Here is a 25,917-nt window from a genome sequence, read left to right as displayed (position 1 = left end):
CACCTGAGAGGGAACCCAGGTTCTTGATCTTTGCCCTATTCCATGCATGCTGGAAAGCTGGAAGCATTTAAATGGAGTAGTTTTTTGCCCAGCACTATAAACACAATATAAGCAATATTTTGATCAGAAACACAGGGTAGCAGAAGGAAAACCCCACCTCTGTGGAGAGGAAATACAGAAGGCTATTGCCTAGCAGAGTGATATTTTAATTTATCAAAGGCAAAGAAATCTGGTTTCCCCAGACTCAATGAGCAGAACAACATCTTTTCTAGATAGCAACTCCATGTATCTGTGGAACAGACAGTAAGTATTATCAACACAATAAAGTGCTCCCCTGGAAGAAATATTTTCTTCAATACTGGATTTTGTAGTTTGGGAATATATTTTATGTAAATATCAGCACCAGGAGAAGAGCTGGGAGGATTTGTAGCAAGCTGGATCTCCTCAAACTTCATGGGAGGGAGGAAAACAAGCAAAGACTGGTGACCTGGGAGTGGTGAGCATGAGCTGGGAGAAAAGCCAGTGCCATAGTTTATCTGCAGAGGCTGTGGAAGAGTCAATATGCTAAAAAGGACAGAATCCAGTATCCCCAAGGGCAGATTGTCTCCTCAACAGGAAAGAGGAGCTCACAGGAGGGGTCTGAGCCTCCCAGGAATGGCAGGCTCTTCTGACAGGACCCGTGTCAGTGAAGGAACAGAACAGAAGAGTGAGGAGGAGGAGATGAAAAGAAGGAGCCCTATGGCCCTTGGGAACTGAGGCAAGGCTTACTTTGAAACACACATCCAGGTGGTCTTCAGCCGATAGATGGAGTTGGACTGCAGAGCTGAAATGATGGCCCTCAAGGAGGAGAAGTTCTTCAGGATCCTACATTCCTGTGAGAGGAGCGGTTGGAAACGGCAGCATTAAATGTCAGCACTACACAGACCTCAGTGCTCCTCTCTCTGAGCCCTGCCATGCCTGCTGCACATTCTCACTGCTGAGCAGCAGCTGTGCAAATACTGAGCATCAAAAATATCACTCCCCACTCCAGCCTCCAAACACTTCCCAAGCTTTGGCATTTCGGTCTTGTTTTCCTCGCTTTCATGTATTTGTGGTGTCACAGCTTCCAGTTCTCCAAGTAAAAATAAAAGTGAAACTGAGTCCAGGAAGCCATGGTGAAAGGCACAAAGGTTATGCTTCTTAAAAAGCTCTTTATAGTTACCAATCCCTTTTACCCCTTAGGGAGAAAACCAGGTTTTGCCTCTTTATATGTGGTATTTAAAATGCAAACCCTCAATCATCTCCTTGTCAATTAAAAATAAAGACATGCAAAGGAAAAACCTGTTATTCAAGTATGTGCACACTGCTAAAGAGAAAAACCTTCCCAGCTTTTCCAGAGTTGGGATCAAATCTGAACAGAGACTGGTTCGTGGACATTTCTTATGGAGTTGCTCTGTGACTTGGGTGGAAAAGGATAATAAACTCAAAAAGTAGCAGAGATTCCTCATAAAGCAGAGGGAAGCTAGAGGGAAAGTATGCTCTGTGACTCCTGGAAATCTTTTGGTGGCTCAAGAACAAGAGCTTGGATACCACAGACTTCAGCACAGGTGTCTGTACATGCAAATCCAGCAGACAAAACACCTGTCAATGTGACTGCTGCATGGAGATAGGAATGTATTCAAACTCCAATTCTGCTTATCAACATTTTTATGAATCTGATTCTTACCCTAATAATGCTTATTATGTAAAGGATCCTTACAGTGAAAATAGACATGATTTATTTCCTTTGTGGGACTGAACAAATGTAAAGCAACCTCAGCATAAGCAAAAGTCAGACCTTGATATATCAGCATCTCTGTTCATGAGCTGCATTAAAAGTGCTTGAACAGCTAAGGAGAGTACAAGCTCTCCCAGTTACTGACCTACAAAACACTCTGCTAATCAAGAGACTATTTATCAAAGTCTGACTTAAGCAGAGAGCCTGGGCTGACAGCACCTGAAGCAGGTGCACACTTAGGTCAGATAAAGACCAAGTTCAGGATCATAGGGCAGGACTTACTAGACCTGAAAGCTATTTTTGCATGGTTTGGGGCTAAAAAAACCCCACATAACAGCTCTTCTCTAGAGACTGATGTGTTAAAGAATGAGATCTTACTTTTTCTTCAACCTGAAATTTAGACTGGGGAGAACATGAATTTTAGAGGCATAAATTATCAGCTTTTCTTCTTTCTTCCCAGTACAACAGGAGTTTGAACTGGAACATCCAATTTGGAACCATCTTGACTTAACTGCACACTGTATAATTTAGAGCACAGTAGGAATTTAATTTAATATTGGATTTAGTGTTCTCAGTGATTCAATTGACTGCAGACTAAACTTGAGCAAGCTTTCATTTGCATGTAAGAAGAATTTTTAAGACTGGTTTTAATAACTTTGTTTCATGCTGTGTCCTTCACAGAGGGAAAACCAGAAAGAATCCTGTGAAGAAACAGCTTTGATTTAAAAAATTTTAAGCATAACAGGACATTAATGATTTCATTTTTACTTTTTATTTTTAAAGAAAATATTGTTTGAGTGAAATTGGCTGCTCCTGCTCAGGAACCTTAGATCTAAGGGGAGCAGAGGGCCGGCAGTAGAGAAAGTATTCCATTTATCATCTGAACCAAGAAAATGGATCCAAAAGTCATGAAGAGATAACAAATGTGGAACTCCATGCTAATAGGTTTATTCCATTTATCATCTGAACCAAGAAAATGGATCCAAAAGTCATGAAGAGATAACAAATGTGGAACTCCATGCTGCTAGGTTTAGTTGTCAGTGAATAACTGTACTTTAATGAGTGGATTATTTTCTAATTCAGGCACCTAACTATTCAAAACACTCATTTGCATGCACAAAGCAAGCAGCTTTCTTCAGAAGTGGGCAGCTAAGTAGATGTGCACCAGCTGCTGTACATGTGCCATTATTCTGCAGAGTGTGCACACACATTCCTCCTGTGTTTCATGCTACCACTGGAGCATTTAATGAATTCAGTAAAGGGAGAAGCACAGAAGGTATGAATTAAGTAAAGGGAGAAGCACAGAATCAGCAGGGGTGTAGAACAAAGTTCTCCATCCACAGAGTGAGTGGGATGAGGGCAGTGCCTTTCCTGACTTCCCCAGGCCTCCCTTCTGCCCAGAGATGATGACAAAGTTCTGTCCAGCCTGCCCCAGGAAGAAGGTCCTTCTAGCTGGTGCCCTCTGCAGCTTAGATCTGCATGTAGAAATTGGAAATTGAACTTCCTAATCTCTTCACACAGGCAATAAAGCATCCATCAGATGATGATAAAAACAGGCAGACCTAAGTGCCACAGGAGAGGTCCAAGACCTTCCCCATACCAGCTTCCTGAACCATGCAGTTGCCAGTGCTCAGGTGCCAGCACTGAATGTTGCCTCTGGAAGCACAGAAGTTGTCAAGGTTGGAAAGCCTCTGGCTTCAGCTTTGTCTGACTGTTCCCTGTAGCTCAAGAAGTCAACACACATCCACATGGAAGTGCTTGAAATGGTCTCTTCTATTTATTGCCAGCTGCCTGGTGCTCCAAGAATTAAGAAGGTTAAAGTAAAATATTAAAACCTAGGAAATTAGCAAACTAGAGGTATGTAAAGCAGGCATGGAAAAAAAAAAACCTTTTTGCAAATATTAGGAAAAACACTGATAAAAACATAGAATCTGCTACAAGATCCTGTTGGAAGCTCTGCTGAGGCACATGGAGGACAGGGAGATGATTCCACATGCTGGTGAAGTCTTAACTGCCCAGGCCAGTGGCCTCCCACGATGGAGTGATTCCATCAGTGCACCAGGGAAGAGCTACTGATACCAGCTATCTGGACTTCTCTAAAGCTTTGGCATGTATCAACCCCATTTCCATGGGGAAGAACTGAGGAGAGGAAGGGCAATTTCATTTGGTATCACAAAAAAAAAATCAGTTAAAACCAGAAAGAATTAGAGCTAAGATGGTCTGGGACCAATGTGCACAACCCCCTTCTCCCCTCCCAACTCCTTCACCCCAAGGCACCCACCCAAAAAACATTAAACAAAAGAAATGCTTTACATGTGCAATATGAATCCACTTCTCAATGATCTTGGCTCTCTGCTGGATTTTGAGCTCCCTGGTCCCCAGGATAGTGCTGATGACACATTTGGTGACTGCATTGAACTGAGTGATGGTGGCTCTGACAGTTGGAGCCAGGTTCTTGTTTTCCTTCTTATCCCTTTGAGACCAGATGGATCCCAAACAGTGGTAGGGCACAACTCTTCTGAAGAGCATCTAGAGTGAAACAGAGGTGTGGTAAGCCAGTAGGTTTCTCCTATGTCCCTTTTATCCACAAGAAGAAATACAGGTTTAGAGGACAAATTTTATCTAAATCTAATATGGTACTTAAAGGTAAGTATTGGTTCTCTCTTAGTTTAAAATGTACTTTGGCATACTCCTTATAGGCTTGATGCCACAAAAGAACTGTCAGAAAAACAATACTGGGAAAATAAGGGACATCTTTATATCAGCTGCATAACCAAGATTTTTTTTAATATAATGATATTTAGAAGATAATTGATACAGACAAAGCAAAATCTGAGCACTAGAGCCCAGAGTAGCTAGACATCTTTAAACCAAAACAAAAAGGAGGGAAAAAAAACCAAACCAAAACAAAACCCCAAAACATCTTCAAAATTACAGAAGAAAAAAGGGAAAAAGCCCAGTGACTGGAACAGCTGGGATAACCACAGAGCTGTGTTCTGTTCCAGCAGCAGTCCTGTTCTGGAACCATATACTTAAAGCAATGTAACTTAAAAAAAAGATGTATTATTTTATGAAGTTATATTATATGCAGCACTCTACATACCACATCCATGTATGTCAACTGTTCTGCCACAACATGGTCTTGAAAAGAGGAGAATTCTTCTGGATTGCTGATTTCCAGTTCCTCTCCATCAACCAGGTCGTTGGAGGAAGTGCTACAAAACCCATCTGGCCAGAATGGAAAACAACACCCAGTAAATTTATACAGCAAACAATGAATCAAAGCAGGTGTTTATTTTGCAACATCACTGTATTACAGCAGAATGCCCCAAGGGCCCAGCCTGATGTAATGGCCCCACTGTGCCATCTGAGTGAGAAAAATGACCAGAAGGTTAAATTGGCAAAGAAAAGGTGGAATAGAAGGATATACAGAGAACAGATCTTAGCAGAGAAGTGTCTTGACCCATTTGCTAACTATTCTTCTGAAAGAAAAAACTTCACCACCACCCCAACAAAAATCCCTTACTGACATTGCAGAGTTTTGTTAATCTCCTTTTCAGTATTTATAATCTGAAAAAAACCCTTCAAACTACAAAGGCATGAGGCTGCAGTTATACCCCAAAATACTGCATTAGGAATGCTCTTCTATCCACCAATAGAAGATACCAGACTTCCTGGCACCCTTTGTGGTTTCATGGGCTGTATTGATGAGAGTTTATTCCAGCAGCCTTCACCTTTTCTCTCAGGGAATTTTCCCCAGGAAATGGAATAGCAGAACTGTCCTCACTGAGGGACCTGACCCAGTACAGAAAGGAAAGGGTTCCACAGCTGCTGCCATGTCATCTTTTGGCTCCCAGAAGTTGGGAACGAAAAGTTCAAACACCAAGAAGTATGCCCTTGTTTTCCATGGTAGAGGAAGAAGTCAAACAGAAACTCCTTGAAAATAAATCCTAATCCCTTTTACTGTAAGCAACAGTAATGCCATAAGGAGGGAGAAAAAAATAGGGACTTGTCAAAGACTAACAACCAAAGTACTGAGTTTACTGGTAAGATTTCATTTACAAAAACAAAGAGTGTTAGGCAAGACTTCATGCCCAGTTAAAGCAGAGCATTAAAGCAACAACAGCAGATAACATGATAGAGAATCGTTATTTTTCAAAATACTTCTTTGTTCCTTCCTCCAGTAATTAACAGAACATAATCACCAATGTAAATTGCCAGAGTTTTGATGTAACAAGTTATGTCTACAGGCTGATTTCCATCTGTACATTTGAATTGCACAATTTATTGGCAGAACTCAGTGGGGTAAATGGAGACCTCTGTTGTAGCGCTACTTTTCCGTGGCTGTTTTGTAACAATTTGCATCATTAAATGGACTTGGACTGGACTGCTACAAGAATCTCACTCCTTTTGGCTTTGTAAAACCTCCTTTTTCTTTTGGTTCTTGAAATGGAACTGAAAATCCTCACCACTGAGCTGCAGCCCTACACAAAATGTTACAGCATGCTTAAAAAGAGGTCCTGAAGCAGAGTGTAAATCTTTCTTTTCTTTTTTCATCCCTCTTTTTCTCCTTCACAGATGTGTAAGCAGCCTTTTCCCTATTCTCCAACAAGCTGGAATCCCCTTGTACTCATGTATCTCATTATCTTAGGACCCCTCTGATCCACTCAGCCCTCTCAAAGTCTGACTGCATGGAGAGCAAGCACGTGCCCCTCCTGACCCTGCAACCTCTGCCTCTCCTTGTTTTGCTTGCTCAACCTGCAAGAATTGAGGCCAGAAGCAGCTTTTATCTTCCTATCTGGTACTGCAATCTAATCTACTGGCATGGCTGATGGCAGCACAGAACAGAGGTTTGATTACCCAAATCAAGCTGTAGGATTATGTGGGAAACAGAAGGATACAAACTTCCACAGATACTGAAGAGTTTGATTTGCAGCCTTGAAAGAAGCTTGGATTGATGTAAAAGTAGAAGTACACAGGCATTCAGCAGAAAAATTATAAACTTATGTTTCTATAGTTGTAAGTAAGAATATGCCTTAAGTGAGAAACTGTATTAGGTAAGGTGGTGAAGGGTTTTGTAGTGTAGTGATGTAACTGTAATTGGGTAAGCTAAGAGTTTAAGTGTTACAATAGAAGTATATGTGTGTACATGTGACAGAAATTAATTGGATAAAAGTATACACAATGCAGCAGAATAGGTTAGAAAAACAAAATAAACTTTATAGTCACTTTCTATTGCATTAAAAAGTTATATACTGTCTTGTAATGAAGACACCCATGACTACTTTTTGAACTATGGCTGAATTCTTGCTTCTCTAAATCTCACTTCTTGAGGCTGATGTAAGTTGGAGCAATAAATCATCTTTAGCACAATTGTAATCCCATCCCTTCATTAAAGCAACAATAATAGGATTAGAGCCCAAATTTCAAAATTCAGAACCCAGCAAGAATGCTTTGGGACAGGAATTATCAACAATGATTGCAGAAGCTATATCGAGAATTTTGAAAGAAAATGTACAAAGAGCTCTGATAAAAGCAAGGCAATCCTAAAACTCTTCTTTGCAGACCCCACAGCTTAATTTCATTGCCCTCCTTTTATTTTATTCCTATAACCAGCCTCTATGGTGCCACAATTTAGAAAATGTTATCATTCCTACTGGTCCAACTATGACTCAAAAAAGAATGTTTTCAGCTGTCACTTGAGGAAACAATACAGAATCAGGACTGCTGGAACTTCTGTTCACCTTGAAGAACGGATGAACCCAAATACAGTTCTCATGAGTTTTCCTTGTGTGATCTGGGAGAAGCCAACCCAGAACTAGTGACATCTTAGCCATCCTGTTCCCTTACCTGTGCTCAGTGAAGGCCTGGGCTCTGGGCATTACTCATTTTTCTGCTCATGACTGAGTTCTTTTGGCAGTTCACAGTATTATGCATTGACATGGTATTTCTGGAGCATCCGGCAGACATGACTTTCATGGAATGAAAGCAGTATTTTTTTCTGGCATTTCCTTTATAATTTATGGCAAGAATTATTCCCTGTCAACCCTCTACCAAAGCCGGAAGTTGATTCCAGTTCTCATTCACATCCTATGTGAGTTCTCCCCACGTCCCAGCTCTGCCACAGGAAGCTTTCTGACCAGGATACGGGGATGTGTCAGGTTTGTGTGACTACAGTTCACTATTGTTCCAGCAGAATGTGACCCCCAATAACGTAAGATTTTCCTCTGTCCTTGGATACCAGCAGCCAGCCACTCCAATAGGAAAAAACACCCACAGGCACTTCCTTTGACAAGATGGTAACTAGGAAGAAAAGCTGCAGGACAAAGCTTGTGACTCAAGCTGCATTTTGTTGCAGCTTTGTATTCTGTTTTTTGTTTGTTTGTTTGGGGTTTTTGGGGAGGGGGGAGACGTTAAGTAAAAAGCTGAGGTAGAGAGTAGCTGTGTGTTTTAACTTGGTAGCATGGGAAGTGTGCTGACAATTCACCAGTTGGCTGCTGCAGCAATCTCAAAGCTTTGGCTAAATATGAGAGAAGTGTTGCATTTCCCAAGCCACCCCAGGATGAACAGACATAGGTACCTCACACTGTAACACTATTTCATCCCTCACAGAGCCTGCAGCCTCACACGAGGTTGGGTTTCCTTTTAAAAAAACAAAAAAAAACCAAGACAAAAGCCACTGGTGAGCCTCACAATATTACTGATAAGCATGAGAGGTGTGAAATGTACTGCACATAAATCCCTGGGGCACCTTACAGTCTGGGAGGACAGAAAGAGAGAAGGGAATGGTAACTCACCAACAGCTTCTACTTCTTGGTTCTGAAACTGCTTCAAGAGGTTCTGCACCCTACTCTCCATGTCAGAATTGGGCATATTGTTCTTCAGATAATCCAGCAACTTCAGCAAACACATGTAGTCAGGGGGCTCCCTGAAATCCTCCGAGCACTGATCGAGCCAGGCCCGTAAGACTGATGCTATTTCACTACAAGTAAACAGAGAGAACACAGTGTTTGCATCCACGTGGAACTGAGTGTACCTGTATCCAACAGAACAACAAACACATGAGACATTACAGCCCACCTGAATCATCTGTGCTGAGCTGTACCACAGCCGTGTTTAACAGCCACCAGACACAACACACACCATCAACAGCAAAACATTTCTTCATTCTGGCTTGAGTCACTGGGAAAAGCTCAATGTTTGCTCCATAACACTTCCTGGGATGTTGTGGGAAAATAGCAGGGAGGAAACAAGGTATTCATGGCTACTTCCCAGTGGAAATGCTAAATCAAACGCTTCCTCTGGGGCCTTTCCTCAGTTGCAGAGTCTGGGGACCACACTGGAGCCGCATATCCCCCCATGCCAGGCTCCTCCTTATCTACAGTCTTGGTACAAAGCCTGCCTGCTCATGAAACTGAGGCTTTCGTGGAGGAAAAAGGAGACAATCCTGAGCGTAACCCCCACAGTGAGTGGGATTGTCTCATCCTGGAGGATAAAACCCTCACTGCAGCACAAGGCTGCCCATGCCAGAGCCAGCCTGGGAGTGCCAAGAGAGCTGAGCCAGGAGACACAGTGATCCTGCTAATCTCAGTGATTAAAAATGTATCAGCAGTCTTGATTTCATCTTCAGCACAGACCAAGGAGGAGCTGTCAAATTACAGCACACAAAAAGGATGTCCTACTCATGCTGGCAGAGCAGGAGAAGGATGCTTAATGAGCTGTAACACCACTGAATCTTGTTCAGGGAGGTTATCCCAGACTTTTTTAGATACGTGCAGTTAAAGAACACCAACCCATGGACAATCCTTCTACAGATGGAGGGGGATGAGGGGGAAGCAGAGCTGATGACTCAGCGTGGTTTCCACCCTGCCTGAAGCTGGGGGGAGGGGGGAAAGTGATCTGTTTGCTTTTCCTGATTTATGTAGGTTTTCATCCACAGCCATCTATTAGATTGGTACTTAGATACTGCACAATACATGCTTGTGGGAATGCCCTTAGAACTTATATTTGCATGGATTTATCATCATTTCAACTTGATTTTGTAAGAAAATAAAACAATTTAGGTTATGGTTTTCCAGAAATAATTTGCAACGTTGTTGACAATTTTCAGCTCAGTGTAGCAAAAACAGAAAATTACTAAAAAATAACCACTTTTCTTAAAGCTTTAAACTCCTTATTTCAGAATAAAAGGCACAATACACACCTAAACTTCGTGAGAAAAAGGCCCTGAACTTTCCATGTCTCCAAAATCACTCCTGCATCTCAAGTCTCTTCCAGCACAGGAAACTCTCTATTGGAGCTGTGTACAAATACTGGCACATTCCTGCTGCAAGCTGGGAAACCATAGCAGTCTCTGGTTAACTCAGCTGCTCAGCAGCATCCAAAATAAATCAATAGTTAAGAAACAGTAAAGAGAGTTTCTCCCACTCTCTGTGTCTCATCTGAACTGTGGAGGTTTTCCTCAAAACACAATTAACTTTTAATACCAGAGAGATTTCATACAACTTGCATCCATTTAAGTCTGTTGTTTCTTTCCCTTCTTGTTCTGATAATGTGGCAACTTTGAATTTTCAATTAAAGTATTTGGAAATCTGTTGGTAATATTCTTTGGTTAGGCTTGCTGACAGGAGAAATGCTGAAATTACAATTTCAAAGCTACAAAAAGTATTTACAGTCAAAAATTAGCATGCAAATACATTCTGGATTTCAGGTTGCATCACAAGCTGTGGCACAACCAACAGTGCCAGACCAGCTCCACATCCCAAGGCCAACAAAGACCACAAGTAGATGCCCCCACTGATGCTGCCAGACTCTCCCACCACCCTCCCAATTTCACTTGTCCTCTCTAGCCCCACACACACCCAGAATGCTGTCACACCAACACCACTGTCCTATGCCCACAGCATTTTCCTCCCATTCCCACCACAGGCAGGGAACACTGTGCCTCACTCCATGCCCAAATAGTGCATTCCCTCCTGCCCCATGCTCCTTTTCCCCACCCACATCACAAACCATCATGTCTCCTGGTCCCAACACCAAAAGCCAGGCTAGGTATTCTATTCCTACAACCATTTATCAATTCAGCCATGATTTGGAAGGAGAAGCCTCTCCACAGGGCAAGTTCTTTTACTAATATTGTTCACACACTCTCTACACTAAGCTCAGTTTCCAGACTTGGTTGGTGGTCACTCTCTTAAGCTGAACAATAAACAGAGTTTAAGACAGATACAGTGTCCCAGAGCAGGGTGAAGAGTTCACAGCTGTTACAGACACTGAATTTGCCAGCAAAATCATTTCAGTCAAAAGGGGAAATAGGAAAGAGAGAAGAGGTACTGTGCCCTAGTGACCTCCTGCTGCCTGGCTGCTCTACTGGAGTGTCAGGGAGTAATGCAGCTTTCCAGAAATGGGTTGGACACTTGCCCATATCTTGCAGTAGCTTTATATTTGCTGCCCCTGCAAAGAAATTCTCTGTACTCAACAGACTCAGATAGGAACAGGGGCCTTCCAAGAGCTCAGACAGGAGAGAAACTACAGACTACATTTTTCATGGGTTCATTCTGAGTTATGAATTCTTCCTTTCCTGCCTATACAAAAAACCCTCAATGCTTAACTCCTGTGCTGCTGCCAACAGACTCCAGGCTCTGCTAAGCAATGCTTTCAAGTTTCACACCTATCAGAAAGCCTTCTAATTTCCACACCAGTTTTGCTTGGAGCCCATCTCTGGAGGTTTCAGTCTCCAAAACCTATCCAGGTGGGCAGAGAAGTGTAACTGAGCCTGTTGTTCACAAACTGGGACCAAGAACAGCCACCCCCTCTGCCCATGAGCTGCAAAGGTGGCAGGGCTGTGGCAGCTCCAAGTCCAACAGCTCTGTCAGCTCAGCAGGGCCCAGTGGAGGTGGGAAATGAGACTCTCCACCACATGGGAATTCTGCATGCCTTGTCTCTACTGGGGAGACAACTCAATCAGTCCTGACAGGATCTGACAGCAATTAAAGACATCATTTCACAGAATCACAGAGTTGATTAGGTTGGAAGCTACCTTTGAGATCATCAATCCAACCTATGACCTCATCAACTAAACCATGGCACTGAGTGCCACATCCAGTCTGTTTTTAAACACCACTAGGGACAGTGACTGCACCACCTCCCTAGGCAGATGATTCCAGTGCCCAATCATTCCTTCAGTAAAGAACTTTTTCCTAATGTCGAACCTGAATTTCCCCTGGTATAGCTTGTCCTCTCATTCTGTCAGTGGTGACCAGGAGAAGAGACCAACCCCACCTGACCACAGTCACCTTTCTGATGACTTCCAGCAAATGATCAGCTCTTTCTGATTTGGGAAAAACTTGTTCAATAACATATGGGAGACTTCTACACATGAAGCCACTAAGGGAAGAGCTCTGCTAGCTGTTCTGTGTTTTAATTGAGATGCCAATCATTATTTTCCTTTCTAATTATTCTTTTCTGCTTGGTTCTGGTTGTTTTCGTAACTCTCCCACTCTTCCACTGCCCTGTGTTTGACTCTGCTTCTCATGTAACCACACTGGTTTCTGATGTTGTTTGAGCTTAATTTGCTTTACTGGAATGAATGATTGTTGCTCTCTCAAATGCATCTTAACTGCTCCCCACCATGGATTTCCCAGGCACCAGAAGCTTCCAGTCAATTTTCTTCCATTTGTCTCACATTCCTTTGGTGTCTACTGTCCTGGAGTACAATGTTTCAGGCCCAGTTTTACTTCTGCAGTGCTGTAACTGTGCACATTGTTTCCCAGTGGGAATGTTTGGTTCAGAAGGAACCAAAAGACAAGGTTTTCATCAGGAAGATCTGAATGCACAAAAAGCCATGGGAGAATGTTTGCTTGTCACAATGAAAAACTCCAAATGCCGTGGTACTACACTGAAGGTTTTGGTATTTGCTATTTTAGTGCAAAAGAGGAGAAGTGAACATGCAAGACGTGCCATGTGGTCACTGAGTAATTCCTTAATTTTCTCTATTTGAACCATTTCCCCTAAATGCTGTGGAATGAAACAAGTTTTCAGTTTAGCTTCAAGTTGCTTTGTCTGCGGTTTTCAATTGTGCCACATTCCAAGTTTTAATAACAAATAAATTCCACATTTTGATAATAAAGCAGATGCAACTATGAGCTGACATTCAAGACAAGTGAAAAATGCCCAAGTATTTTGATTCATTTCTGTGGCCTGTCGTCCATCTGAGGGAAAGCACCACCAATGGACTCCAAACCAGCAAACCAAAGCCAGTAACAGAAGGAAATCACAGCCTTGTAGTCCAAGAGGAGGCTTGAAAGGATTTTCTGCTGTTACTCAAGGATTCAAAAGCCATGGCAGTACTAATGTTAGACCTTTGGAAAGCAAACAAACAAATAATCATGGTCCAAGTCCACAGACCAACATGGCAACACTGTCTGCCTCTCTGAAAAACCTTTCCTACAGGTAATCTCAGGTTTGTACTCCTGTGTTTTTGAGTAAGGTCTCCAGTTAACATCAAACTAGGCTCCCCAAATGCAAACACCAAGGCAAGCCTGGACTGCCAGCCTGGATAGCTTTTTGTGTGTCTGGACAGGAATGAATCACTTCTGGGAACTGCACTGACACAAATTTTAGAACTGGTGGCAGCCAGCTCAGCACCTCTTGTTGATGTACTGTCCCATCTCCCAAGTGTCACAGGTTTAGCAAGGGATTCCAGTGCCATGGCCTGGCTTGGGACCCTCACACTACCCAGAGACATCTCGGGATCCTGCAGAGCCACTGAATCCTAGAAGGTGCAAGCAGCTACAGTATTTTTAAATTGTGAAGGTTTAATGTTCCTTTCTCAGTTCCAGTCCTCAGTCTGGTATTCAATGTCAACCTTCATGGAAAGCAGTGGCTGCTCTTTTAACACATCACCTCTTTAAATTCATGGAGCCTGCACTTTGAGAGCAGCTATCTGCCACAAGTGGACTGATTGCCCAGAAATCAAAATCCCAGAAATCAAAATTACACCGTCCTTCACTAGAGGAGGAAAATGGCACAAGTTGTTCCACAGATCACCCTGCACAGACAACCCAACCTTTTAAGAGAGTTAACAGTTAACTGAGGAACTGGTCTGCTCCAAAGAGAGATCAGGTGATAGGTCCTACCACCAAAAGCATTATTTCTATCTCCTGGGCAGTACATTTGGCCATTTGGGGAGGACTGAAGGCCCCACACTGCATCAGCTGCTTGGCTTGCTGACCCCCTTCCCAGAATACATAAAGGTGCTGAATATCTCGAGGAGGTGACAATCCCATTCAGGTTTTCCATGACTCTGCCTGATAAGGTGCAAAGAGCAAGAGAAAGAGCTACTTTTTGCTTTACTTTCTTTCCTCATTTGCTTTCCATCAGGTGACATGTACCAAACAACACATTTGAATTATATAACCTCATTTAAAATGCAAGAACATAAACAAATTAAATTAGAGATTCTATTAACCTCTTTTTAAGTCTTAATGGAATTAATCATGCTGATAATTTGTTTGTGTTTAACATATATATGGTTTTATTCTGAATTGTCACACACCTTGGTGCATTACACATTTTGTTGAATGTGAACAGAAGTCCTAAGCTAAAAACCATGTAGAGAACACAGAAGACTCCAAAGACAACAACAACCTACAATGACAAGGGAAGTCTGTCATCCCTTAACTCAAAAACATGCAGCATGAGATACAGCACAATGAAATCTTGTTGATCTGGTAATGGGAAGAACAAAAAAAATTACTCATAGTCAGTAGAGGGTCAAACAAACTACTCCTTTCAACTCTTATATCAGACAATTAAGAGACACAGCACTACAACTCTGGAAACACAGGCTGAAGTCCATCTAACTCAGATGTTTAGCTGGAATATGTGACCTTTTCTGGACTTTATTCTTCTGTTACTTGTGATCATGAACTGAGTGAGTGAAAGTAATGAGAAGTATGGAAAGCAAGTTACCGAACATGAAAAGCTAAGGGGGTCCTGATAGAGAACAAAAAAGGCAGGTTGTTGGAAGTTTAAAAAATTTTTGATGGTTTTGATGAGTTTATTCACAACTCTAAGATCAAAGTATTTTGAAAAGTATGGTACTTTTGTTTAAACCACATATTAGATGTAATTAAGTCAGATCCCTGCTGAAATACACAATTTCTGGACCACTCCAGCAGCCCAAAAAATGACAGGAATGATGTTCAAGTGAGGAGGAGAAAGGCCCCTTGGCAGAAAGTGCAACACAGCTGAAGTGACCTTGGGTCAGTAACAACTACACATCACTGCAGCAGTCTGGAACCACTGCAGGATCTGGGAACAGAAGGGCAGGCTTAAAGGTCCCCCAAGCCCCTCTAACAAGGCTGTGCCACAAATGTGCTCAAGCCCTAGTTTAGGATCTGCAGGTCTGAACACTGAAGCAGATACATAAACACCAAGTGGAATATTCACATAATGTTAAAAAAAATAGATCATTTACATCAGGCATTCTCCTCAAAATACACCACAGCTCTATACTACAAGTGCACAAAGAACAGAGAATTTCAAGGTAGAAGGCAGTAACCTGTGGGCTTACAGTGCACCACACAGGACAATGTTCCTTCCACACATACCTTCAGTTTTTGCTACCCCTCCTTCTTTCAGGCTCCATGAGGTACTTAAGGAGTCACGAACTCTCCTCCTGCAGTTGTTCTTAACTTCTGCAGAATTTTTTTGTGACTAACCAGTGGAAATGCTTTAAATTGCATCCCACTTCTAATGGCCCTTTTTAAAGCCTCTGAGCTGTCACCACAGAAGTCTCATGAATGGAGAAGGTTTCTCTCTGGCCACAGACCACAGGATTCCCCATGAGATATTTTTCCTCTGAGAAATACAGAGTTAATGGCAAGAAATAACAAGGTTCTACTGCCGCTTCCTCCTATTTCTCCAAGTCATATAAAACCAAAAGCACAATTATATCATGTTTCTCTTCTATGGGAAAACAGGGTAAATGCAATTATATTGGAAGTATCCCAGACAAGAGAAAACCTGAACTACCAGAAGTACATGTTTCACAACAAGACTACAAAGCCAAACACCTTCCAGATACCATTAATGGTATCTAAGAGACGAGTAGCCAGAGCAACTGAAAGCAATGGAAGTTTTTAAGGAAGGAAAGTGAATTCATATTTATATGGGACCTGTTTAAACATGCATATATACCTGACAAACAGCTTTGCTGACAGCTTCATTGTTGAACTTTTTATAGACACGGATTTGAATAAAGATACCACATTCACATAAAAAAGGTATCTTATGAAGGCCAAAGAACAAAATCAGCTGCTATGAACAACATTAATGAAAAATCTGTCAGAAAATTCATCAGAAGTTGAGTTACCACAGGAATAGGACCACAGGCTTCATCCATTTGTCCATTCAAAGGTGCAAAGGTGTTATGTGCCAAGAGGGAAGAGAGCATTAATGTAGCAGGAAGCAACCGCCAAGGCTGGTAAACTACAGGAGTTAACTGTCAGGAGCAAAAAAATTCCACCAAAAACAAACAAACAAAGAAACAAACAAACAGTCTCATGCTAAATGTTATCTGCTTGCACCCTCACCTGCAGGTATAACTACAAGCTGATGTATTTTGCCCAAAGCCCAAGTGACACAGGTAACATCAAGATTACTTTCACCCTTTTTCTCTCCATCTCATCCTCAAAGTCTTCTGGGTGCACAAAAAGGTAGCTGGGGGATTAATCCCACTGTGGTTTATACTGGTAAAATTAATTCCTCACCCCCAGAATAAATCCTTCAGCTATTCTGCAGGAAGGGTACAGCTTTAGCTCATGTTTTATGACTGAGATCAGGGGACATCAAATGGTTTGCCCAAAGTTAGAAGAGACCCTAGAGCTCAGTCTGGATGGAAGTGTGGGAACCACTGGCTGTGTGTTTATTCCTTCTACCCATGACATCATGCTGCCTCCTTGGTGCCTGTAACCAAGTTTTAACTACCAGCTGTCCTTTGAGGAGTTCTCATGGCAAAATGGGAGCAAAATACTTTATCAGCCAGGAAAGACCAAGTGTTGAGCTCCTATGTCAAGTCCCATGGGTCAAGAGTAACAGAAAACCAGTAATGCCAACAAGAATCAAGCATCTTCATTCTGTAATCAAATACAACCACGCATGCCACAGTGCATGCAAACCACAGATGTCAAAGTACAAATGTTGATGACCTAAGGCACATTTTACACCCAACGTCTGAAGATAAAACCCTAGGAGGATAGCCAAACCGCCTTTTTCTCATTTAAACTGCAGTTCAAAACAGCTTTGCTATTTCTTTTGCAAATGAGGATGACCTCAGAATTTAAATTTCACTCTAAAAGCAGCACTGTAAATCACAGGGCACTAATGGAAAAGATCCATGCACACACATAGCCTGAGACACCCCCAGCTTTGCTCTGCAGGCATTGCTGTAATGACAGTAAAATCACTCATAAGCAACAACCACTTACTGCCACAGATAAGGCAGAGGAAACAAACACTCCTTGTCTGTTTAATAAGCAAAATATTGGCCTAGATGTGTTAATCTCATGTTTAATTTCAAAACAATTTCCCTGTAAAAGATGCCGGGATTGTATTATTGGATATGTTACAAGACAATTGGTATTTGGCCTTTCCACAAGCTTGTTTAAGCATGCAAACAGTGCTGCCCACATCCTCCTCCAAGACCAAATCCTGTCTGGGGCTTGCTCCACAGTGCAAATCCATACTTACGCCCTGAGTACCATCTCAGATTCCAAGGAATTCAGGTTCGCCACTTCTCCATGGCTTGAGGTCTCCAGGTTTCCAAACCTGAAAAAGGAGATGGATGTTTAGAAGAAACTCTAGTGAATAAAAGCAAAATCCCAAATAGCATCATTCATACACAATTCCCATAAACAACTACAAAGTGCTTCCAGCTCAAACCAAATGGAATCTTAACAGGTGGGTGGAATTAAGGACCTTGAAGATTATTCCATTTAGGAGGGGAAAATTCCTAAAGAAACAGCCAGTATCTTCCAACCTAATTGTTAGTTTATATGAAGCAGCCTAGACACAGGAGGAATCAAACACAACAGTGTCTTTGCCCACAGCTCCAAGATCCTTCTGCCTGTTTTCACTCCATCTTTCCCAGGGCAATATTCCAGTGTGCAACAAGACTGTAACACAACCCCCTTCTCCAAAACCACTTCTGTGTCTCTAGCACCTGCCATTCCTAACAGCTCCAAGCGTTATTTCAAGGTTTGCTAGGTGGCAAGTGCTCACTTTGTGCCCAAACTCCTGATACAGCGAGAAAAGCCCACAATGCTGTGAAAACACCACTGGGAAAGAGGGATCCATGGGCACAACTCCAACAGTGCCAAAGGGAAATCTGTTACCTACAAGGCACAACCCTGTGCCTTGCAGGCAGGATCATGCACTTCATTTTCAGCAGGAGTGCCTATTGTTTCAGATACACAGCTCCACAATTATCCATTAAGAATTTCATGGCTCCTTACAGGCAGGTTTAACGAAGGTGAATGATTACTCACTGTCCAGAATAAGACAAGCTGATTTTATCCATTTAGGTTTATACATCTCAATTAATCTGAAGAGATTAAACAAGTGCATCCTTATACTACTTGTGCTACAACCTCAGTGAGAGAGAACATGGTGAGCTGTTTCTGTCCCAAAGGCTCATGTCAGAACTGTCACAAACTCATCCAAAAACATTTCAATGGATGGAAGTGGTGGTAATTTTATGCTCCTCTCAAGTACTGGTCTGAGGCTTTGTATATAAGAATCACAGACCCGTTGTCAAAGGGAGAGGATTTCACTCTCCACTGCCATCTACTCTGTAAGATGCCTAAAACACAGCCAGCAGACAAAAGGCATTTTCTTCCACTGGGGAATTTTTTTAAAATACAAATTAAATTTTTACATTCAGTTTTCAAAACTAATTTTTTTAGGAAAATGTACTGAGATGAGTCCCAGTGTCGCTGTCCTACTACTGTGTGAAATATTAAATATATCTTTGCAGAACATTAGGCACTTGTGCTTAAATCCCACTAGAGACACAAGCTGAGTTTTACAGGAGAAATCTGTAGGATGGCAATAAAGAGCAGGTAGTTCTCTCTGCAAAACTGGAAAAGGATATAACTAACACTTCCTGAAGTTGTCAGATGTAAATCTCTGCCTATCTCTCATCCCTCCATGAACAACAGGTCATTAAATACGGGTTAGGAGGAGTTAACAACACAACTGATGTAAAGAGCAGCCTTTCTGCAGCCTTCCAGCACTCTGTTCTCAGCAGCTCCCGGACAAAGAGTCTTTCACTGCCCAGCCTTGTAGGAATGCTTTGCATACAAAAAGAGACACGGGAAACAAAAGGATCCTGTAGCCCACAGAACTTTTCAGCCTTGCTTGGCATTTGGGAAGTTACAGACTGCACTCAAAGGGACTGACTAAGCAAATGAGACTAGAATGTAACGGGTAATACTGAATGTTTAAATACTGGAAAACAGTGGAAAATGCATCCCTGCGTCTCTGTTAAGAGGGAAGGAGGAAAATACTCTGAATAACTCAGAAATAATAAGGAAAGGTGGTCTCTCCAACGGCCCCAAACAAAGCCTTAAACAAACCTGTAGGCACTGAAACAAGGAATTTGGAAGGCCAGATCCTCAGGAAAGATAAGGTGGCTTGAATCCTACACACATGGAGTCATGGAAGTGAAATCACTTCTCTAGCTGAGTAGATAAGCCACCTGACATAAAGGAAAAAGAAATAATAGATGCCACAGGAACAACAGTGAGTCAAACACCACAAAGCTGCTGTCCCAAAACGTGTGGCTCTGCTACTGCAGGAAGTGCAGGACCCCTTCCTTCAATGCTCCACCTCCCCTGTCCTCTCCATCTGCCCCCCAGCAAACCATCCTCCTGCAAAGGGAATGAATGGGAAACATCCATCTTACTTGTTCTTCCCTGTCATTACCCAGCTCCAACTCTCCCTCCAAACAGTCCCAATTCCCTCCTCTGTAAACTGCTCCAGACAGGGACTGGTTGCTACTTTCTCTGTGCCTGTGCCAAGCACAGCACAGCTCCACTTCTGAGGAACACAGTTATCAGGGCTAAAAACATTATGGAACAGAGGAATTTGGCCTCCTTCTAACCTCATCTGGACAGTTACCCAACTCTGGCTTCCATCACACTTTGGAATACCCCTCTGGGAATACCAAAGGCACTACACTGTATCCCCACATCCAGGGCCAGGAGAAGCCACTCTCCTTCCCTCCAGGAACTTTCATGGAAGGATTCCACATCAAAATGCCACCAGGATATTTTTCTTTTAACTCTCCCTGCCCACTTGTACCAAACAGTTAGAAAATATCAGAACATACAGTGTTAAAAGCTTGGCACATTTCCAAAGCTGTCTGCTGCACTTAGATGCCAAACTCCCATGAATGCTGAAGGGATGTGGATGTTCAATTACTCCTAAATAGCTTTGGAAACACAAGTCGTCCCACTCACTTCTCAACATACTAGCCTTTGCTCAAGATTTTGTCTAGTGACTTCTCTCTTAAAAGAAAACCATCATAGGCTGAATCTAAAAAAATTAATGGGGCTTCTGTCTCAAATTTAATCAAAAGCAAAGAGGTGATTTGAAGTCCTGGAGGAATGAAAATTAAAAAATGCACCAAAAAGATTTCTAAAATTGTTTCTAAAACTAAGGTTTCTCTTAAGCACAGCATCAGCATTTTTATTTGCTTCCCTGACTCAGGGAAGAGCACCTCACCTGCTTTTGGCCACCTTAAATGCTTCCTGCCCCAAACTCAGTCAGCAGTGCACTGCCTGGATAGGATACCCTGCAGATAGCATCCCATGACCAACAGGTTTCCCCAAACACTTAGGGTACAGAATAAGCACATTTCCCAGGACATTTTCCCAAGAGTCCCAGGACTTTTTGTGTAGGGTGGGTTTGTGTAATTCTAACACATTCATCAGACAATTCTGCAGCACTGTATCCACAGCAAATCCAGCATAAACTGAATGCACTGGGCTTGAGGGTGATCCAGCTTCCACAAATCCATTGTGGAGGAAGTTTTTCAGTGAGCATATCCCTACAAAATACAATATCCTGTAAATGATGTGGATTCTGTTCCCTCATCCTCTCTCCCAAGGAGCTGTTCATCTGTAAAAAGCTGGAAGGGGGTTTGTTGATCTGGTCACATCACTGTTCTCCCTTGGACCAAACAAGAGCTCAGCACTTCTAATTGTTCCTTTACTCCACAACCCTGCTCTATCCCCAGGAATAAGAGACAGGGCTCAAGCTCTTCAGATGAAACTAAAAAATGCCAAAGCTGTGTTGCCTTCTTTTTTTTTTTTAAAGAGATTGCCTTTTTCATTATTACTTCACTGGCACACAAAACAAAGCACAAATTATGCACTGACACCCACTTTAGTCTCTGTACTCTGATTATTAACAAGTATCACTAAAAACAAAGTTGCAAAAAAATGCAGGCTCCGGGCTACTTATTCTAACTAATCTAGAGATGAAAACCAAACTGGTTAAAATCAAATTATTATTCTTTTATTTCCTTACAACATCTGCTTTTCTTCTCAAGTCCATATTCCTCAGCAACATGTAAATCACTCCAACTTTTATAGCCTAAGTTTAATCTATATTTTCTCCCAAGTCATAGAATTCTAGATTATCCACGATAAACAGAAAGCCAAGAGAAACATCACATCCATGGTTTCTTAAGCACTACATTCCTATGCCTTGTGAGAAGGGAAGGAAGTGGTAACCCCCTAGGATCTCCTGTGGATCCTGTCATGTATTAAAAAGGGCTGGGGATGGTGCTGACAAGATCAGGCAGCCTGATCCTCTGAAGCGGATATTGTAACTTGCTCAGAGAGGTACCCAAGCCAGCAAGATCAAAACTGGGCTCAGAAAAGAGAGTTCTGTTCTATGGAGACAGTTCTCCTGGCTTTTCCTGTTCTCCAGACATTTTCACCTCTTTTAAACCAGTATGAGAGGAGGAAGGCAGGGGCAACTTCCTTAGAGCCTCAATGTTTTTATATTCTTGTATGTATCCACTGTCAATTTTTATAACTTCTCACATTCTGAACCAGCACTGGGATGGACTGAGAGACAAAGCACAGAACAGTCAATGTAACTGTAACCAAGTCTGCTCTTCAGGATGGCTGCTCTTTTCTCAGCTGACTGCTTACCTGACTGTCAGCTTATTATTATTATCTTTACTAACTGAGCCAGATAGCATTCCTATGAAGCAGCCAGGATTATCCTTTTCAGATAGAAAAGCACAGATAATTTATCCATGCCTTATTCCTTATCTACCTAGTGGGAGAGCCAAAATTAAAGCCTAGGAGTTCTTATGCCACTTCTCTGTTCTAATTACTTCCTGCCAGAGCAACCATTTCTGTGAATCATGGATTCTGAAAGTGCAACAAATATGACACTGCCAAAATAAGAGCACCCTGACCCAGACAGTTAGAATTTAGTGTGAGAAACTAATGCTGTGTGTTCCAAGCATTTGTGCGGACACAGCAGCCATGATTTAACAGTCTGACCCTAAAAGCTATTCCTACAACATTTAGCAGCTCTTGAGCTGTCTGCAAAAATTTATGGCTGCATATTCATATGATGTAGTAGGACAGGAGCAAATTCTTTCTTGTGTCTGTACAATCCCTGTTCCAAATCAGCAGCCCCAAATAGAAGAGCTAGCTCTGAAAATACTGGTATCCAACAAAATTTGGGAATCTATTCTAGGTAGGACTTTGCAGTTCATGCATTCTGTTGGGTTTTTTGGAGGAAGCTTGTATTAATTTTGCTGTGTTGCTCCAAGTGGGCTCTTTAGCAGCCAGACATGGCACACTTTCCTCACCTCTGCTTTGATGTGAGCAGCAATGCATTTATAGACTGGATGTTTATGCTGAAATTCTGGATTTTGCAGTATTCTTGACAACAGGTTATTAAATCCATGCTTATTAAAAGCAAGGGAACAACTCTCCCCTGTGTGTAAATGATGGGTCTGTTTCCACTGCACAGCAGTGGCTCTCACCTGTCCAGAAGAAGTTCCAGCACTGCCCTGGGAGAAGCAAAGGCTCTGTATGTTGCAAGGAAGATGCTGATGTAGGAAAAATCCGCATCTCCAAAAGCTGTGAGAAGGTTCTCCACCAGTTTCTCCAAAGTTCCAGCTTTTATAGCCCTGATCTTGGATGTTTCATACTGTCTGACAGTGTGCTCTGGGGGTAATTGGTCTCCTTCACCCTACAAAAGCAAAGACAAACAAAGCATAAAAATCAGGCAGGAGACAGATCCCTGACACAGATTAAATCCTATCTTTGCACAGGAATTGGTCATCACCCGTTACTAAATGATTTTGTCAATTTTTGGTGCTCTCCAAGCATCAAATGCTGTATTAAATAATGGAGTTTTTAAATTACTTTATTTTAAAACATTTCTCTAACATGCTCAAAAAAACATTGTACAGTGTGACCACTACCAAATCAAGTCATGATTCCACCATATATCATTATCTAAAAGACTAATATTACTGAAGGGAAAAAAGGGATAATTCAGTGTTTCATTTCACTTCTGAATAAACATGAAAACCATAATTGAAGCACTGGCACTTGTGATTCCCTTGCTGAAAAACTTTGGGGTGTCAAACAGGACCCAAGGTCGAAACATATTTGGTACAAAAACATTTCAAGATACTTTTGCAAGGAGGATGTCAAACTCATCTCACAAAAAAGGCATTCTAACATTCCAATTTTCCCTTAGAGTTTCCACTTGGCACAATATTTGTCCATAAATCTAGGGTTTGGGATTGTGTGTGGGTATGTTTTTTAAACACCATTTGTTTTAAATGCTTACAGTCTGCTTTGAGTCTGAAATAACATTTCCTAAAATTATGCCATTATTTAGAGAGCAGTTCAGAAAAGTATTTTTGTAACTGGTTTAAATCCTATTTTGTAAAGTATGTGGGATAAAAAATGGGATTATAAATAAAAAATGTCCAATATTTACTGAAAAACCTTGATACTGAGGGCATGAAGACAGCATGTTAAAGACAGTCGCTACCAACCCTGGCTCGAGATACTGACCAAACACAAAGGAAAAAAATCATCTATTAATAAGATAATTCAGGAGAGATACCCCACCCACTTCCTATTTACATCACTACCCTCCACTGCTTTGGAATTGTTTCTAATAGACATCCTTTTCAGTTTTAAACAATATAGATGTCTCTAACATCATTCTAAAGTTCTGTCTCCAATATTATTTACAAAGCTCTGCTATCTCTTTTCCCAGATTAATGAGATCCAACAAACCCTTGCTGTAACATTAAAATACAACATTACTGTCTGTATTAAAAAAACAAAAACAAAACAGACTAGACAGGGAAATATTTTGCTGCACTTTGTTCTATGGATCTTATGGCTTTTCAAAAGGTGTATAACTTGTAACATATCTGACTTAAAGGTGCATCTGGAAATACATGAATTATAAAAATGAATTAAAAGTGTACCTAGAATGATGTATGACACTGTCATTATAGAAACATTATTAATGGGATATGTTGCCACCACTGTGTAACTCTCTTTTATTCAAACTTTTCCTTAAGCAAAACTTGGTTGCATAAAAAAAAAACAACCCCGCAATTTTCTTGCTAATTCTTTATCCTACAATTACGATACCCTTTTGAAAATAACTAGTTACACAATACAACCACTTTCAGACAGGGAAGGAAGTCTGCACCACTGTATTTAACTCTTAATTTTTGATCCAGCAGATTACCCCACTCACAGTGTAATGGTTTATGGGCATATTTTCTCAGGGCACATAAAACCTCTCATTCTCTCATCAAAACAAGGGCAGAATCTGCTTGCAAGACCGATACATGCACAACATTTTCCATTAATTGCAAGACTACAACTTCCCCAAGACATCATGTTGGGAGAATGTTAAAAAGAAACAAAACCCCCAAAAAATCCCACCAAAGCAAAACAAAACCGACCCAGTTTCTGAAAAATCTAAAACTTTGTCAGCAAAATATCAAACTGTTAGAAATCATTGTGAGAGTTTTTGGGATTGCTTGTATTTGTATTATTTCAGCAATTCTGCCTGTAAAAGGAAAAGGGACTTGGCAGACAAGCTCAATAACAGGCTTTGAGACTAAGACCTTGTGGGCTGAGTTTCATGCTAACAGGAAACTGCTCAGTCTGGATTTAATCAAGAGGGCATCTCTTCACTGACACAACCAGGCTACCCAAAGGCAAAGGAGTTTTCATGTTTGCTTTAGAGTTTTCTGCTCAGAGGAACACTACTCACTGCCATGAAAAAAATGCTCCTAAAGCTCTTTGCAATTTTTGACAGGGGTGCAGGGTGACTACTGTTAGTGGTACCAACAAATGACAACAGTTTTGCACTGTTTTGTGCACCTAAAGAACAAAAAAAAAGCTTTTGAGCTCCTCTTTGTCTCCTTCAGCACTGTCTCCAGCAGTCTAACAGAGACCTCAATATTTCAGGGCTTCGGTAACATTTTCTTGGTCCTATAAAACAGATATGGCATTTTATAGTCTGATTTATGTCTTCTAAAATCTCCCTTTGATTATAACCTTGATAATTTGCAAGTGTAAGTGATGAGCAAGTAGCTTCCTACAAAATAGACAACATCTTTGAAAAGCAAATGTACAAAGATTAAACAGAGGTATATCCTTGCAAATATTTATTTTCTGAGGCTGTGTGTGTACTAATGTAGTGCAATTCCAGCAATTTTACTAAGCCTTGGCAATGCTGCACCTTTGGAGAGGCCCACTGTCTTTAAGGTGATCATCTTACAGCTCTGCAGCACAAAACATTACCAACATACACAGTTCTTGTTGAAACAGGAGAGCTCTGTGCAGACCAAAACACATCCAGGCTGAAAAGCTTCCTCCAAACACTACCTGTTCAGCTCCAGTGGGAATATGAATTAACTACAAACGCCACCAGTGCCTAAATAAATGCTACAGCCTAGCTAGAGGGATTAGAGACTCAAGATAAAAAGGGAAGTTTAAACTCTGATCAGTACAGGACCAGACTGCTACCCAAACAGGCATACAGAACTGTAGTCATTGTTTTAGAAATAGCGCTGG

At 41.6% G+C, this 25,917-nt stretch overlaps 1 protein-coding gene across 1 annotated transcript in view; it reads right to left on the bottom strand.

Annotated features, from left to right (window-relative positions):
- The window catches only part of RGL1 (ral guanine nucleotide dissociation stimulator like 1), a 52,754-nt gene that overhangs the window by 10,284 nt on the left and 16,553 nt on the right, over positions 1-25,917 (bottom strand). The window contains exons 3-8 of the mRNA XM_033067096.1: positions 22,836-23,044; positions 17,510-17,587; positions 8,554-8,738; positions 4,860-4,984; positions 4,070-4,285; positions 769-872 (exon numbers count right to left, since the gene is read on the bottom strand). Coding sequence (XP_032922987.1) covers positions 769-872; positions 4,070-4,285; positions 4,860-4,984; positions 8,554-8,738; positions 17,510-17,587; positions 22,836-23,044 — 917 coding nt within the window. The remainder of the gene's footprint in view (positions 1-768; positions 873-4,069; positions 4,286-4,859; positions 4,985-8,553; positions 8,739-17,509; positions 17,588-22,835; positions 23,045-25,917) is intronic.

Source organism: Catharus ustulatus, chromosome 9 (genome assembly GCF_009819885.2).
Source record: "Catharus ustulatus isolate bCatUst1 chromosome 9, bCatUst1.pri.v2, whole genome shotgun sequence".
Classification (NCBI taxonomy): Eukaryota; Metazoa; Chordata; class Aves; order Passeriformes; family Turdidae; genus Catharus; species Catharus ustulatus.
This window is presented reverse-complemented; position numbering and strand designations above follow the sequence as displayed.